Genomic DNA, 17,560 nt, shown 5'->3' on the forward strand with positions numbered 1-17,560 from the left:
GTGTTGAATTTTCTTGCAAATGTTCATGTTTAAAAAAAGAAAAAAAAAGTAAAAGGGAAAAAAAAACATTTGTCACAATTCAAAACAGCATGTTACAGTACAACGGCACTGATTTGAGAGAGCCAACTAACGGTCTTCGACTCCCTCAAAAAACAATTTCAGAGAGAGCGAGAGAGAGAGAGAGAGAGAGAGAGAGAGAGAGAGAGAGAGAGAGAGAGAGAGAATGTGTGCACGCGCAAGGCTGGGAGTAGGGGTGGGTGTTCGAGAGAGATAAAACTAACAATGCTTCCATACCTTTTCAATGTCAAGTAAAACTGCAACCCTTTTGCAATGACCAGCATTCAGTCTTTACGGATAAGATTGTTGAATGGCACAGTCGAACAAAGATGGCCGACTTCTAGCTTTGTGATCAGCGGGTTGTGCGACAGACAGGACACGAGAGATGCTCAATGGTTGTGTTTGGTCAAATGAGTCAAAAATGGTCTTTTGCAATGCAGGTTTCAGTTCCCCAAACCAGGTCAAGACCAAAGATTCGGGGAGTGACTTAACAAAAAAGTAGGACTTCCATGGGGAAAAAATGAACGTCATTATGGATGGATTTCTTTCAATCGACAGTACCTTTCAGAGCACACAAGTTTAACTGTTAGACATCCAAGAGCAAAAAAAAAGAACTGTTAAGATGTGCCACATTTTCTGTGATAACGAAATGAAAGAACAAATGCTTTTTATTTTTAAATGATAAAGCAGTAAGAAAAAAACTTTTAACACACATTGCATGAAGCAGACACTTGTACGAAGCAATGAGCCAGAAACCTAAGACATATATCCTTTCATCGTCTTTTTTGTTTTCATCTTCGTTTTTGCCGTTTCTGATGACCAGGACAATGGCTCGCACAACATCAACCACAAGCAGGTTAAAAAGATGATTATGGACATGTTTCAAGTGTGTGTGTGTGTGTGCGTCTGTGTTTGTGTGTAGGTGTAACGTGTGTAAAATTTCATCTGGTTGAGAAAGAGAGGTGAAAATGATAGTTCCGAGTTATGACAGTCCATGTGTTGTTGGTGGGTGTACTGATGAAATCTCGGTCTACGTCTTGTGTTGTGTCAAGTGCCATCACGCTGGGTGGAGGGAAAGGAGAGGAAGGGGAGGGGAGGGGTGGATTACTCTGTTCTTGGGTTGGTGAAAACTTCCATCCAATATTACTGTGCTGCATTCGAGGGCATCTTTTTGAGGCTAAAGTTGGACCAGTTCACAGCCACCTTCTGTCGTGTCTGTTTGGCCGAGTCAAGGCAGAACCTGCAGAGGGTAGGAAGGTAACATCTGTTAGCATTTAATTGTCCAAGTAATCCTGCGGTTACTAGGAGTTTGGACTTTTTGGAAACACTTAGGTGAGGTTCGACTGCAATGGGATTGGCGAGTACCTCAAGTGCTAGAAGAAAAACATTTACAATTTTTTTGGGGAAAAAAAATTGTACAAAATTCAAAAAAAGTAAACACAATTCCAATTCAGCTCCTGAAATAATGATTGGGCAAGAAAAAAACAGTATATTATGAAAAGCATGAACTCCCAAATATTGACTGAGTACTGTATTGATTTGGCCGTTACTAAATCAGCTCAAAATTTGTGTTCAACTAAGGCTGGGGCTACACTGGACGTGTTAAGTTACATTAAATTGCGTTAAAACTGCACTGAAAACAGGCTATTTTTTAACAATGTTTGCTGCACTACTGTGTCTGGTGTAGCCAGTTCAGTGGATTACAGAGGACACTAGTAGATAGTCTTTGACATAAAGCATCCAGTGTAGCCCCAGAGTAAGCCCCAAACATGTGTATCAAATTAAAAAAAGTTGAGCAATCTTTACATTATGAGTTTAAGTAAAGAAGCGTCATCAACAGCATGTGAACATGAGTTGATGATATTCAAAGTAACCCAACCCTTTTTTGATCCTATGTGACAGTCAAAAATTGTCCTCACCTCTTGAAGTACTCAACTTCACGATCAATCTCATCCATTTCTGTTGGATCAACATCTTTGGGGAGAAACACGTCATCTAAAGGATAAACAGATACAATCTTAATGCACACACTGAGAAACATGAACATGCTTTCCTAAAACACCTTACTCACATACACAAACAAAGTGAGTAACATTTGTTTTAGCCAAAGCAATGTAGGGATAATTTATGTCAGCATTTTTCACACTTTACCTGTAAAACCACAGTTCCAACTCAGTCAAAGGTTTTGTATGGTTACAATCATGGTTTGTATAACTGAAGGACATCAAACTATGTTCTTCAGTTCATTGCATTACATTTTGTGTCCCTACATTCTCCCCTCAAAATAGTTCCAACCAGTGTTTTTAGTATCCAGGGTTACCAAGCAACAAGGCCACTTTTGCAGCCAGCCAAGCTGATAGAGAAAAGTAATTTATGCCCATTAATTTGAACACTTGCCTATTTTACAGTCACTCACTCGTTCTCATATATAATACACCGTTTCATCCTCCAATTTACCTTCTTTCCGAGTTGGAAAAATGTCAAATGTACTGTAAGTAAGTAAAATTACGGCCTGTCATCATTTCACACTCCTTTTAAAAAGATTGAATGCTGACGTCAGAGAATTCAACAGCTGTACAGTAACCAGCTGAGTGATTGATAGCAGTATCATACTATCCCCTGGCTGAGCCGCTGAGAGCTTTGGTCAGGCACTGGACAAAGTCATCTAAAAAGTCCCCCACCCAATGCACACAGTACAATGTAGTGAGGACCCAATTCTGGGCACTCCTTCTCCCTGGGCCCAGAACACCTGGCCCCGTTGTCTGCCCGTCAACTTCCATCTCTGTGGGGTTATGCCGGGCCATCCTAACTTATGGGATCCCTTGAGTCCAATGGGGGAAAAAATCCACTGGATGCAACTCTGGGAATGGCAGGCAAGTCACCAGGACTACTGATTCTGTATTCGACTGTATTCCCTGGTGAAACTGAACTGATGTCCTCCTAACTGTTGTATTGCAACTGCTGTCTTTCTAGTCCAATTCATTTGTTTAACTTGTTGTAACCATGATACAAACAAAAACATGGACATGTCATGTGCACAGCTGCATCATAAAAATATGACGGAGATGGGGATGATCAAACTCTAAAACAGTTTAGGTGTAGGCAGCCGGACTTCTTTTGTGGTTTGAAGATGTTTCAGCTCCTCCTACACTAGCCTACATATAAACTCATTTGAATAGGATGCTCTGTGTCAGGATGGTTGAGAACAGTCAGACAGGTGGTGGGATTTGGTGATAAAGAACCATTCTACTCGGCCCTGCCGTGGCATAACGGTAGGGCACTGGGTTACTACGCCGGCGACCCGGGTTTGATTCCAGCCCGGGTCATTTGCAGATCCTTCCCCATCTCTCCCTTGCACTCGCTTCCCGTCACCATCTCCAACTGTCCCATCAAATAAAGGCAAACAAAAATCCATAAAATAATCATTTTACTCACCAATTGCACTGTTGGATTTGTCTGGCTTGTTCTTGTTCTTCTTATTCTTGGCCTTGGGCTGCTGCTGGGAGTTGGCTGGAGTACTGGAGTGCGTGTCGCCGTCTCCCTTCCCTCTGGGACCGTTGGAGTTCACAGAGCCATTCTGCTGATGCTGCTGCTGTTGTTGTTGTTGTTTAGACACCTTAGCGTCCTCTGCCTTCTTGTTGTTGTTCCCGCTCCTCTGGTTGTCTGTCTGGCCTTGCGAGGTCTGCTTGGATCCGCCCTTGGATAAGGCTCGGTCAGCGTCTCCTCCCCCCGTCATCCGGCTCTCGGGGCCACCTTTCTGAGACTCCTGCCCTGATTTAGGAGGTTTGGCCTGGGCATTCTCCTGCTGCTGGTCCTGCTGCCTCTGTGGTTGCTGCTGCTGTTGCTGCTTCTTGCCTTTCTTCGTCTTGGCCCCGGCGCCGGTGGCGTTCTTGGCGTCGGGCGCCTCGGCGTCTTTGGGCTTGGCGGGCGGCACCACCGCGGGCTGGGTGGCCTCGGAGCCCGCCGCCACGCCCCTCTCCGGTGAGCGGATGCGGATGAGCTTGGACAGGCTGGGGGTGGAGTTCAGCCTCTGGATGTCCTTGGCAGCGGCGGCCGTGTTGTTGTTGTTGATGTTGTTCGACAGGACGCCGTCCGCGCTGGCGCAGGTGGAGGTGTTTGTGGTGGCGGTGGCTGTCGTTGCTGTCGCCGTCGTCGTGGACGCAGCGGCTGCGGCGGCAGCTGCTGCGGCAGCCGCGTCCTCCCAGCCGTTCACCAGCTCCAGGTCCCGCTTGAGGTCGCGCAGCGAGAGCGGCGCCATGTCCAGGTCGATGGGCTGCAGGTCCGAGGAGCCGTTGAGGTGCGACAGCAGGTGGTTGCCCTCCAGCGTGGCCGCCTTCTTGGGGAAGTCGTTGACGTCCAGGTTCAGGTCGTACATGCTGAAGGAGGCGCGGATGGAGTCCTTGATGGTGTTCTTGATCTCCTCCAGCCGGCTGGTCAGGAAGCTGTTGACCCGCTCCAGCTCCAGCTGCGGCCACTCCAGCAGCCGGCTGGCCTCGCCGTCCGGGAGGGAGTCGTCGCCGTCGGGCTCGCCATCGTCGCCCGTCGGGGAGGAGGAGGAGGGGAGACCTCCAGGGCCGCACGAGGCGTCCATGCTGCTCTGCTGAGCCCTCTCCTTCTCCTGCAAACAAAAACGCACAGCAAAGACAAAAGGTTAATAAACCTCTAACACAAATGTTTCCGTTATAACCCAATAGTCACCAAAATGGTTATGATAAAGTCTTCAGTTATCCAAGACTCCTTGTATCGTCATGGCAATGTTATGATATGATTTTCAGCAAAGAGTGAATAAGCCCGTCAACAGGCTTATCTGTAGTACGAAACTACAAGTTTGAGCAAAGATGGTAAATACACTGAACTCCTGTCTGTGGAATGGGCTTTGTGTTCAAGAATGCTTGCAAGGTTCTAAAATTCTACATTATATTCTGAAGCCCAAAATTATTTAGATTTTTCACTGGCAAAATACTCCTGTCAGACAGCAAGATATGCCTTTGTCATATCACTGATAAAACATGTGGTTTTAATCACGGATATTCCCCCCCTGCCCCACCACCACCTCTCAAAAATTCAACAAACCCCTCAGCTGTCAAAATATAGGGGGCTGCACGCCATGCCAAATACTATTCATCAAATCACCATAGAAGCGCCACTCTGACTTCAATTAGGGGGCAAGAAGTGTGTGGACTTCAAAAGACACAAAAAAGCAAATACATTCTGAATGTGTGCAGAGCAAAAGAGAAAGAGAAGAGAGCGAAATAAAAGAGAGAAAAGAAATGAAAGAGCAAGTGAAAGAAAGAACAAAAGAAAGAGTGAAAGAAAATGAAAGACAGAGAAAAAGAAGATAAGACCAAGTGAAAAACAGGTTAGAGAGAGAAAGAAAGAAAGAGCAAAAGAAAGAACAAAAGGACAGAACAAAGGACAGAACAAAGGACTAGAACGAAGACTTGACTAGAACAAAGACTAGACTAGAACCAGACTAGAACTAGAACTAGACTAGAAAGCAATAGAACGAAAGAACAGAGAAAAGTGAAGGATCAAAAAAACAGTTTTTTTAAAGACGCAGTACTTTTTTCTTCTGCTTGTGTCGTGCGCGCTTGGCGGCCTTGGCGCTGTTGACGGGCTTGGGCTCGGTGCTGTTGATGAAGTCCAGCAGCTCGTCCACGTCCCGGTGGTCGATGGCGCTGCTGACCGGCACGGCCGGGTCCGAGTCCTGCCGCTGAGGCAGCTCCTCTTTGCGCCGCGTCAGTCGCGAGCGCAGCTTCTCCCGGATCTCTGCGTAGTTCCGGCTGGTCGGCGCGGCGGGAGGCTGGAGGAAGAGATCAGAGGGGTGAGAATCGTTCGGGATATCTTCATATCGATATCGATCAGGATATCTGTCTGTTTATAACTAAAGCCTGTTGTGCATACCCGCCGCTTCAACATTACTTTCATCACAAGTCCTTATCTGTTACTTAAGGCTGTTGGTAATGTCATAGCCATGTTATGATGTAGTTGAGGCTTTTCAGCAGAGTCAATCTGCACAAAGAGGCTATGGCAACCAATGATCACCTTGACAACAAACAAAGATTTTGTATTGTGAAAAAAAAGGGGGGCGGGGGGCTTGTTCATATCATAGTAGAGATAGCATGGCCTTTCCAATGATGATGCGTCATTGCGTCACATGCCTGTGATACTGGCTATGCCCACATCCTCTTTCACAAATGTTCTGCTGGAAACATAGTATGATGGACCCAGCTTCGAATCCTCTTCATTTCCCCAGTCGGGGATAAGGGTTGTTCTTCATTTATTATTATAGCGGAGGATACCACGACATTACAGAAAGCCTCCAGAATGGAGCAGCCGTGCACACAAACTCAGGCAGGTAGGTGCATGAAAGAAGGGGGAGAGGGTGAAGGGGCCACTCCTGACCTCATCATAACGCGATCATTACAAGGTCCATCAAACCCATCGTTGGATTCAAAACAAAGTATGGAGTAGTGTATTAATCCACAGTCTGTTGTTTTTGGTAAGGCCCAGCAAGAGCCCTTCAGGGAGGGAGGGAGTGTGTCGTGTTAATGGGTTTCTTATGGTGGTGCTGGTGCTTCTTATTTTTGAGCAGATGTCTCGACTGGGAAACTAGCCAGCCACATTGAGAGGCAAAGTCAGAGAAGACTCTACCTAGCATAACGACACAAATGCTGAGGATTTGAATGGATTCGGATTAACAGTTGCAAACTGTCGAGAAACAAAATTTCCTTTAAACTTTTATGTAAACGTGAATGTTTTCACCAACGATACAAATTGCGATCCACTGACAACAAATGTTTATCCCAATCATCACTCATAACTGATATAGTTTGTATGTGTTCAACAACGTAGACCACAGATTGAAAGTGAATCAAAAATGTTTCAGAGATATTCCCACATATTCTCAAAATCTCCTAGGAGACGATAGAAACAGGCTTGAGTTAACCATCATTTCATGCTTCAAAACCTTTCAGCACTCTACTGCATATTGTGCATTTTCTAAACCAAGGCTGCCTTAATTTGGGACCTGTGTGACCAATTATTTCTGCCCCCACATGCTCAAATTGTAAGGCCTATTGAATTTGTTGCATTGCTCACTACTCCTCACCAAAAAGTATTTCAAGTCTATTGCTTGGAACAATTTGCATGCCCCGGTCTTGGACCTCACATTCTCTACTACAGTACATGACAGTAGACTCTTCAGTGAAGACAGAAATGAACCATAACTTCAAGGTGCACCCAAACCAACCTCAGTCTACACACTTTATGTCCCCATCCCCATGCACAGTTCACACTGACAGTCAGTCCGTCTATCAAGACTCTCATTCATCCAGCTTATGTCAGGGGTTTTCCCAAGCACTTTATTGCTAAGGTGCCCACCTTGACAACACCTACCCACCTTGAAAAGATTACCTGAAAGATAACTATTGTGCATTGTGGATGGAAGTTGTATGTAAATATGTCGCTGAATAGTATGACTGCTGGATTGATTCATCAAAATGTAAACTTTAAGAGTTTTCTTATCATATTAATGAAAATGCACAGAATAGCCTTTCCATTCATCACCATCACAGGTCTGACACCAGCTTTCCCCCTGCCACCTTGACTAACAAAAAAATAGCAGGAAAACACTGACTTGACTAGCACTGCATGCTATGCAAAGACTTTAGTTGTGAGCAGCTGGACAGCTTCCTGGAGCTTGATAGACATCTATTTCCTCATCCAAGGAACTTAACCAGTTCTGGTGGAGGGGGAAACTCCCAATAGTTATACTTTTAAACATTCTTTCCTACTAAGCCAGCTGGTTACAACTTAACTCTTTGGAGAACAGTGACAATCAGCCATTTCACTGCATGTCCAACGCTCGACAGCATGTCTATACCAATGGGTCATCCTCAAAATCACTCCTCTGTCGTTTCATCAGGCCTCATGCCTAAAGCCTCCACCAGGCTAGATGTCATGTAAGCTTTTATTCGTCTCTAAGCTTTTATTCCGCATCTTATTCAAAAGATCATTACCCAAAATGTTTCTGCTTGACAGCGGGATAATAATAAGGGAAATAATTATAATACATACATTTTATATAGCACTTTTCATGACACTCAAAGGCGGAACAACTGGTTTAACGCATCGCAAGAAACTCAACAATATGTCCCTGCATCCTTACCGCATTGTGTCCGAAGAACTCGCAATAGCAGCAGTCACAGTACTTCCCGTCCTTTTGATTGGTGGAGGAGGAGGCGCAGGAGCTCCTCTCAGAGCTGCTGTCCTCGTCCTCCCCTTCCTCCAGTTCACACGGGGGGTGGCACAGCGTCCCGTTCGCCAGCTTGTGCCCTTTACACGCCTGGTCCCTGCATTGGCAAAAGCACACAGAAACAAGGGATGGATAAGAAAAAAACCGACAGAAGTCTTCAATACAAGTATTAATTAGAGGCTGTGATGCAATTTTTTGGAATATTCACTTTCCACGCCTGCTCCCAATGTCTTCCAAGCACACAGACACAAATAGATGAGAAAAGTAGACGCTCAATATAAATATTAATTAATAATAATGTGTCATTTTGGCCAGACATTTTAAACATAAGTAGATCTGTTAGTAAAAGTTGTTATGCAAGTTTTAAATGTGCCTTTTAAATGCCTTGTCCCTACGCTGGCCAAGCACGTAGAACAAGGAATGGATGACAAAAAAGGTTTTGATCGTAAGTTGTAATGCAAGTTTGGGATGTTGAAATAAAAGTCATACAAAACATTTCTTTTATTTAAAACATTTAAAAAAAACGTACAATAATGCCACTATTCAAGCAAACTGTATGGTTCAGCAAAGACATTAATTAAGTATCTCTGCTGAACCATACAAATTGGTTGTAAGAATAGCTCACAAAGTTTAAAAAAATAAATAAATGCGAGTGGGTGTTCACTTTGATCTGCTCTGTAGGGTTTTTTGTGCAAATTCCTCTTCTATTTTTGTAGACAATTGAAAGGCTTCGAGAAACATCTAGGACGTCTGCTGGTTCACTCAGATATCACTGCTATTGTGTTTTTAAAGGGTGACAGACTAAAAGAAAACAACGTCTTACTTTTACACAGTAGTCTACAAAGACACCTTGTCAGTTTACTGTGCATACACTTGTTTCCACCATTTTGAGACTAGAGGCAGCAATACCAGTTAAAAAACAATACCCGTCACGTTTTCCTTCCAACATGAGGGCTTCACTGCAAAATCGATCTAGCCCACCCATCTTGAGTCCTGATTACAATCTGCTGATAGGATGGAATCTGTGATCTGATTTTGAGATTGATACCGGTGTTTGGGAGTGGCCCACACCTGCACCCCTGATCTCTAGAACAGGGATTCTTAACCTTTTTGACGTCGAGGCCCATTTTTATCAGTGCACAGTGTCCCGGGGCCCATATTACCCATGTAGCCTATATATTATATTACTGTACATTATATTAGGCTATGTCATAATTATATTATATTATATTATAATAATATAATATAGGCTTATAATAGTGATATAAATTATAAATAAATAGGTGATTATTAAAGTATTTTTTCCACAAGGAATAGCCCTATATTAATTAATGCTATTGTTAATGTCATTTAATCTCACTCATCTTTTCACTCACAGTTTAGCAACTCAGAGTCATTCACACATTTGAATGCCTCTCTGACAGCTCAAAGTTTGCGTGACAGCTCTTGACTTGCGCTTTGTAATGAATCTGCTGATCATAAAATGAAGACGGAAACGCAGCGCGGGGACAACAGAAATTCCAGAGCCGGACGGAAAACTTTTCAGTATCACGCAAAATTTGTGAAAGGACTGTCATGTTGGGGACACTTGGACAAGTATAAGGGATAAAGATTCAGCAACTTGAATTATTTTGAGTAGCCGCCTAACCGCTGAACACCTATTTCTAACTACTAAAACGTGAGGATAGTAGGACACAGAAGACGTCGCCAAATCAGGGGTGGATTTCTCAAAAGAGAAGTTTTTAGCCTGTTAGCAACTTCGGTAGTTGCCAGTGGGAAAATGCATTGAAAACAACAAAGTAGCTAATGTAGTAAGCAACTTTCGTTTCGAGAAATCCACCCCAGCTGGGAACCGTAACGGGTTGGTAATTTCTCTTTTCAAATAGGCTAGCCCAATGCAAAGCGTGTTACCACGACAGGCTGTGTTACTGTCTTGTTCTTAATGAAACTCCCCCAACAACAAAAACATGGGGTGTGGTCATTGCATTATGACAGAGTTGCGTTTGAGGGAAAAGACGCACACTAAAGTCTATTTGGTAAGCGGTCCCACGGCCCAAGCGGCCCAATGGTGCGAAACTGAAAGTTGACTGCGGCCCAGGAGGTTGTGAGCCCTATGGTTAAGAATCCCTGCTCTAGAATACCTGTCTAACGCACAGGCGTTTTCTTTAGAGATCATCACTAGGAGGGCGTGGCCTGGCTACAGTACTGATACACCAGGGACCCAGGTTTGATCCCGGCCCAATGTCATTGCCCAATCCTCCCCCATCTCTCTCTCTCTCACTCACTTCCTGTCTCCTCTACCACATCCTATCGAAATAATGGCCAAATGTCGTAGCGTCTTACCAGACACCATCCTGCCACTGGGACGTTGTAGTCACTGAAAAAAAATGAATCACCATAGTACTACACCACTATGACAGTGCACAGGGCCTTTAAGCTACAATCTCAATATACTTTGTATAATGACAATAAAGGCTTTCTATTCTATTTCTATTCTATTCTATTCTTTAGTAATACATTACGACTTGGCCATTTCCATACTGGTAACAGCTGATTTATAACAGGGGTAGTGTCTTAAGGGGCTTAAATCACCTCTGACTTCAGAACAATGAATTAAACTGCACAAACCTGCAGGCCCCCGCTGGTATGTGTCCGGTGTTCGTGGGGGGTACGCTCCCGTTGTGGCCGTTGCACGGGTGGTTGCAGCCCATGATGGGCGCCGCAAGCTTGCCGTGCTGCGCCGCCGCGTTGACCGTGGGAATGTGGGAGTTCTTGCAGGCGCCGGCCTTGTGCAGGGGCGGGGCGCCAGCGGGGCTTTCCGAGCCGGCCGGTGGGGGGTGCTTGGAGGCGGGCGGGGCGTGCAGGCTGCCGGGGGCTAGCGGGGAGAAGGGGGCGTGCGAGGAGGGCGCTAGGCCGGTGCCGGCGGTGCCCGTGTGTATGTGCTGGCCACCACCGATGTTGCCGCCGCCGCCACAGCCACCGCCGGACGTCTGCTTGGGCGGCAGCAGGGAGGAATGCTGGGAGGAGGAGAGGCCGGTGGGGCTGTTGGGCGGCACCGACAGGTCCGAGTGTTGGTGGTGGTCCGCCGGGTGGAACGCTTCGCCTTCACGAGCACAGAGAACAGAGTAACAATGAGTTACCAAGGCAAGGTGAGCTTATCTGCATTTCATACACAGAGCCAGGGTGGTATTCCAAGAGCCTCGTGCAATAGTAAATCAGGTGTAAGGTAACCTTGCGGTAGTGGCAAATCATCTAATAGAAGAGCCTGAAGGAGTCCTTATTTTCTAAACTAAATGACATGGGCTATCTATACATAGGTTTCACGTCAACAGACATTCATGTTGTGAGGAGAAGCAAGATGCTAAGCAGCTAACCAAATGAGCTAATTTTTTGGAGTGACAGCAGAGAGTGCGCAGCCAGGGGTGATTACAAGTTTTCAATTCTGCCACAGCAACCATACCAAATTTGAAAATGAGAAAAATTCCCTTTATAAGTTCTCATAATACCCTACTTCTCAGAAGTTTCTTAATGTGAATAAAGAAGGCATTCAGTGCTAAGACAAATGAGGTGTTGCAAAACTAATATCCAGGCGAAAGTTTTGATTAAATATGCAATTACGGCTTTAGGCTTCATAGGGCAATACTGCTTGATACCTCAAATAGCCTTCAAAAGCTCAGACTGCAAAACCATAGCCAGAGTAATGCTCACTTTTTTTAAACACCACAAACTTGGCATGACTTTACCACATCAGTGCCTCAAAGTTGCACTTTTACAATTAAGAAATTTACTTCATCTTTCACTTTCACAATGGCTTGCAGGCCATTGAAGCAGCTCCCTCTCATTCGCCTGGCCTTGCCATATGTAAATCTCCTGCCAATTTACATTTCCCTTTTACATCTGGGCCTGCCGTCCTCCGGGAGGAGACTATTGCTCTGTCTCAGATGGTGCACTTGTGCACTTCGGGCACTACGTTTTAGTGCGTAATTAATACGCCATACGCACCGAAACATGAACACTGACGTGCACAAGTGCACCATTTCAGATCCAGCATATATCTCCTTAGCATGTCACGACCTAACGTCCGTGATTGTGTAAAATCAGACTCCATTAGTTTACTGATTATCGACAGTTCTCCCCGCCTGTTGATAATTTCTCAATCTGTTCCTCCAGATCCTCTGTACAAATGAAATTAGTACAAAGGTATGGTAAGACCAGGAGCCCGTTCCTTGGCGGCATGTTGCTAACCATTTAGCAACTTAGTGGGCTACCAGAAGCAAATTGCATTGCAACCGACTAAGTTGCTAACTTAATTAGCAACAATCCTTTCGAGAAATGGGGTCTTGGCTAGTTCCTAGTGGCCATTGAAATTTCTCTCTTTTTGCACTGTTCACTTGGGTAGCACTTTTTTTATTTTCGAAACATGCAATAAAAGGAAATTATTGCATTGGCATACAAGGTGTGCGAGTTCCCCTTCCTTGATCCCATTGAAATTTCTTTGAAACATGACAAACTATTAAGAGTACCAACCTGGAGGGGTTGGTCGCCTGCACATGGTTTTGAAGTGTTTTGGGGTGGTCTTGTGGTGGTCTGCGGAGGTAGACAGCGGTGAACCGGGAGACGTCCCACTGGAATTCTGGGATGCCGGATGACTGTAGGGACAGACCTTGGGCCCCGGCACCTTGGGTGCCTTCCCAGGAGCATCGTGACACGCCCTCTTCTCGTGACAGCTTGGTCCTACCGTTCCACCTGCAGAGGCACATTAACACCACATTAATTTCACAAAACAACCTTATCGTAAGAGACAAATAGGATGTCAAAGACCACATGAATTATACCACACAACATAGACAACATAAATTATTTTTAAAAAATTAAGTAAAACCAGACAGTCAACAACAACAATGTACAGCTTTAAGCAACACCGAGTAGTATGAATCAAGCCTGTATTCAGTTTGGAAAATGGTTTGTCCCTTATATCATCTATAAAGTGACAACACGCCTCTCCAGGCTAACTTGGTCTGTGGAGAGCAGCTCATTTCTGCAAAAAAACACTAACATGCTTCTAGAAGACGCAAAAAAGAAAGAAAATTTACAATGCGCATTTCCAAACTAAAAAGTATTTGGTACACAAAGAAAAGCAGCTTCAATTGAAAACTCAAGTGTGCTACAACAGAATTGTACAAGCTCCACCACATGACTTCCTGGCTCTGGGGCACCGCGGTGACTGCAACCGGGGCAACGGGGGCACGTGGAGCAGTGGGGACTTACCTTGTGAGTGTGTGGCGGCGCTGTGGGCGCAGTGCGCGCCGCCGTTGCTGTGGGCGGAGCTCCAGAGCCCCGAGAGCTTGTGCGCCGACAGGAAGGAGCTGGGGTCCCACTCCGCGGAGCTCTGCTCGGGGTAACCGTTGCCACACGTCTGGGACTTGCAGGTGGAGGAGTGCGACAAGGGCGCCTTCATAGACAAATACGAGAGAGAGGGAGAGAGAGAGGGAGAGAGCAAGAGAGAGAGAGAGAGAGAGAGAGACAGACAGACAGACAGTGAGAAAAGAAAGAAAGAAAGAAAAAAGAAAGAAAGAAAGAAAGAAAGAAAGAAAGAAAGAAAGAAAGAAAGAAAGAAATGAAAGAAAGAAAGAAAGAAAGAAAGTGGGGAAATACAGTGTAAGAGGAGAGTGGCCACACGTCAGGTAAGAAAAGGTCAAGCACAGCCCAAGGACACAAACATTAATAATAAGAACCCATCTGTCTACTGTGGATACCCAGCAAGGCAACAGGAACTAAACTGAGGGGGAGTTGTACGACTACAGCCAAATGCCATTTTTAAGAGCTTCTCACAGCCAAGTGGTAGAGAGATGCCATAAGGGGTTGCCAACCATACCATGGCATTTGGAAGGGGAACTATGCATTGAATATATTGAGACATTGAAAACATCCAACATTTGCATATAGCATAGTATATACAACTTCATATGCAGCTAGACGGCAACAAATGATATATTTCCATGGACTATGTTTTGGAGCGCTCAATCATGTCGACATTATTTTCCCAATGGGCTGGAGCTCTGCTGGCTTGTCATTCCTCGTGCACCTGTCCATTAGGTGTGAACAAAAATGTCTCACTTGTTTACAACACATGAAAAAAGCAAACAAATAATCTCTGTTATTCCGTTATTATCCGTTATTATCTGACATTCATAAAACAAAGACTTAAAACAGCTGACAGTGATTTAAAGCCGATTCGAGATAAGGCCGGGGGGAATTCCAAGAACCTGTCCCAGTAGTAAAGCATGTAAAGTTAACCTTGATGTAGCGGTAAATCATCTAATAGAAGAACCTGGACTCTTCATTGTCTTAACTCAGTAAATGACGTGTGCGCTGTGTGGGCAATCTATTAGCAAATGTACCCCTTCCTGTAGGTGGGGAGACCCTGATTGTCACAGAAAACCAGCCATGACCTTGCACTGCACTGCACTCCACTCCACTCCGGACAGTTATACTATTATCCACCTGCACACACACAGAGCTAGAAATTGACAATTTAATGTACAGCTCACAATTATTAGATCATTATTAGTGTGCAGACTGCAGTATGTTGTTTTATACCGCATTATGCGCTACAAGGATAGTGTGTGGTGGTAAAGCAATTTAGTCTATCAACATCCCCGGGGTCATTGATATGCACTTCTGTGCATGACATGCAACTTGTAGACATCCAAAGACTTCTTGTCACTAAATGCAAAGTGCATGACTTTGATACACAAGTTTGCCAAGTTAACGCTAATGCTGGGAGAATGAAAAATGATGCAAGTAGGCGCAGTCAATTGCTGGGTAAGGTGGCGGATGCATTTTGGACAACACCCCGGAAACCTTTCTAAATAATGACAACACTGACAAACACAGTCCCATGAGCCAGTGGTCCCCCTCACAAGGACCATCAGCAGCAAGCATACACCCACCGGAGTAGCCTGCTCCTGCACTGCCCTCCTCTCGTCCTCCTCCACACTCTTTTTGCAGCTCTGGCAGATCCACAGTGGCACTTCGCCTAGCAGAGAAGGCACCGAATCCGCTTGCTTACGGCCTGGGACCTCCCGGAGGAGAGCTTGAGGCAGCGCAGGCACGGCGTCCGCCAGCTTGGGAGCGGGGAGCCCGTTCACAGAACTTGCACCCCAGTCCTTGAACTCTCGGTGGCACAGCAAGCAGCAAGTATGCACCGACTGATGAAAAGGTAGAAGACAAACAAAACCTTAGCATGCTTGAGAAAAAAAAAGACTGATGGTGCACCTTTACACGCATGGAAGTTTGGGACACTTATTCGTGACACATAATGCAAGATAGTCCTTCAAAACAAAATGTCAACACCATTGCCGTCAGACACTACATTATTGCAGTCTTGCCGTTAAACGTCTAATGCAAGGCAGGATTCAACCTTGACATTGACCACATCACCTTCCTAAATATTACTTTTAAAACACACGTGCACTCAACCATTTGGTAAAGTAGACAGTGTTTAATGAGGACTTAATGTCTGCGTCAATACAAACTTGATTTCAATGTTTGGAGTTAGTGACATTCCGTACCCAGTGGCACTTGGATTAACATGCAGTTAAGCGTGAAGAGCCATCTCTACTCCAACAGTACCTTATGTCGCCCTTGGATCGACCACAAAAACATATGCAAGATTTACGACCAATATGCCATTGTTTTGCCCAAAGATTAAGCTTATAAGCAAGGTTTACCAAGAAGACTTGTCGTGTTTAGCTGTTGACTGTACAAGCATGAACAGATAGCTATATGTCTGGCTAGCTCAACTCCCTCGTCTGGCGGATGTTAGCTTTCTAGCTCGCTAGCCATCACCGTCTGTAGCCTGGTGCGCAACACCACTAGCTAGTACATTCGCCTCAAGTGCGAAAATCTATCCAGCCCGTCGCCCTGGCGGCATGATCTTCTGCGATGTGCCGTGGGCAAGGCTGCTATATGACGTTTATTTATTTATTTAATGTTATTGGAGCTAACGAGCTATTGCTCCGCCCGATCGAAATAGCTACAAACAGAACACTCTAAGCGCAAACTGCATTAGATTTCCGTCCCCCACACATCCCAATTTCACCTCAAACTCTACCGACTACGGCAACTTCTCTGGATGCATGGTGAAATTGTTATTAGATTGAATGTTTGGGATGCCACTTAGCAAATTACTTTAGCTAGCTGGTTAGCTACCCTACCTGATTCGCCCTGGCCAGTCTATCCACTCCTGCATCTCCACCGCCACCAGCGCCAGCTGCATCGCCGGGAGAGACAGGGCTCTTCGATAAGGTCTGCTGCTGTCCGGACAAAGCATCCTTCTGGCCGACTCCTTGCTGTTTGCTTTTCTTCCTTGCCATCGCAAAAGTCTCCTTAGCGCCTTTTGGCCCAGTTTGCACCAGTTTAGAGGTTTAATAAGACACTCTTTCGATTCTTCTAGCACCACAAATGTTCCCTATCTTCTCTAGGCAAGACAACAGTCAATATGGCGGAGGGCTGGCACACTGGCGGGTTCAGAGGTCAGATATAGTACTGGCAATATGGCTTCCACTGAAATAGTGCGAATGAGGTTTCTTAGCGTCCATCTTAACTGAGGGCAATGTTTTACAGGTGAGTAAAAGGGATCCATGAATATAATTTGTTGGCGCTGTATCACGTCTCGAATAAAATGTTTGTGATTTTCATAGCAGTGCAAATTAATGACTGCACCCCCCCACACACACACACACACAAATATACTATTTTCCCAAGTTATTTTTCATGTCCGAACACATCTATCAGGTAGGCCTTCATACTTAGTTGCCAATCCGTTCATGCCACACCCAACTTTTCAGCACCTAATTTATGATATGATATGATATGATATGATATGATATTATATTATATTATATTATATTATATTAATACTGATAATGATATCATATAAGTGTCATTCATCATCACACACTGATAACCTGCACATGGCGCACATATTGGTATCTCATTTGATTCAGTTTGAATAAAATGAATGACCTAAACACGTGCAATCCTCTCAGATTATTACAGTAAAGTAAAATGTATTAATCCTGAAGACAGGTGTTTAGTAGCATACACACATACACAGAGGTGTCAATCCCGGGTTCAGAAAGTAAAAACCCTGCCACAAATTGGATCCAACCATCTCCGAATCACCTGATAATTGAACACTCAAGACCAGCTGCTTATTAGAGTCACCTGTGTTGGAAGGAA

At 44.9% G+C, this 17,560-nt stretch overlaps 1 protein-coding gene across 2 annotated transcripts; it reads right to left on the reverse strand.

The window, feature by feature from the left end:
* Positions 1-276: 276 nt before the first annotated feature.
* fam193b (family with sequence similarity 193 member B) lies at positions 277-16,824 on the reverse strand. 2 transcript variants are annotated; one of them, XM_063190439.1, is made up of 10 exons: positions 16,534-16,824; positions 15,268-15,525; positions 13,583-13,766; positions 12,842-13,060; positions 10,943-11,417; positions 8,228-8,411; positions 5,621-5,860; positions 3,493-4,675; positions 1,977-2,052; positions 277-1,297 (listed from the first exon to the last, which is right to left on the reverse strand). In XM_063190439.1, the coding sequence occupies exons 1-10, from the start codon at positions 16,690-16,692 to the stop codon at positions 1,201-1,203; spliced, it is 3,075 nt and encodes a 1,024-aa protein (XP_063046509.1). In that variant the 5' UTR covers positions 16,693-16,824; the 3' UTR covers positions 277-1,200. The 2 variants fall into 2 exon arrangements, with proteins under 2 accessions (XP_063046509.1, XP_063046510.1); XM_063190440.1 differs by lacking the exon at positions 15,268-15,525.
* Positions 16,825-17,560: the final 736 nt, after the last annotated feature.

Source organism: Engraulis encrasicolus, chromosome 23, assembly GCF_034702125.1.
Source record: "Engraulis encrasicolus isolate BLACKSEA-1 chromosome 23, IST_EnEncr_1.0, whole genome shotgun sequence".
Lineage (NCBI taxonomy): Eukaryota > Metazoa > Chordata > Actinopteri > Clupeiformes > Engraulidae > Engraulis > Engraulis encrasicolus.

Coding starts and splice junctions, on each gene's coding strand:
- fam193b (XM_063190439.1), bottom strand. CDS start 16,692: ATGGCAAGGAAGAAAAGCAAACAGCAAGGAGTCGGCCAGAAGGATGCT. Junction 13,061..13,582: donor CGCCGCCACACACTCACAAG/GTAAGTCCCCAC, acceptor GTGCCTCTGCAG/GTGGAACGGTAGGACCAAGC. Junction 8,412..10,942: donor ATACCAGCGGGGGCCTGCAG/GTTTGTGCAGTT, acceptor TTGCCAATGCAG/GGACCAGGCGTGTAAAGGGC.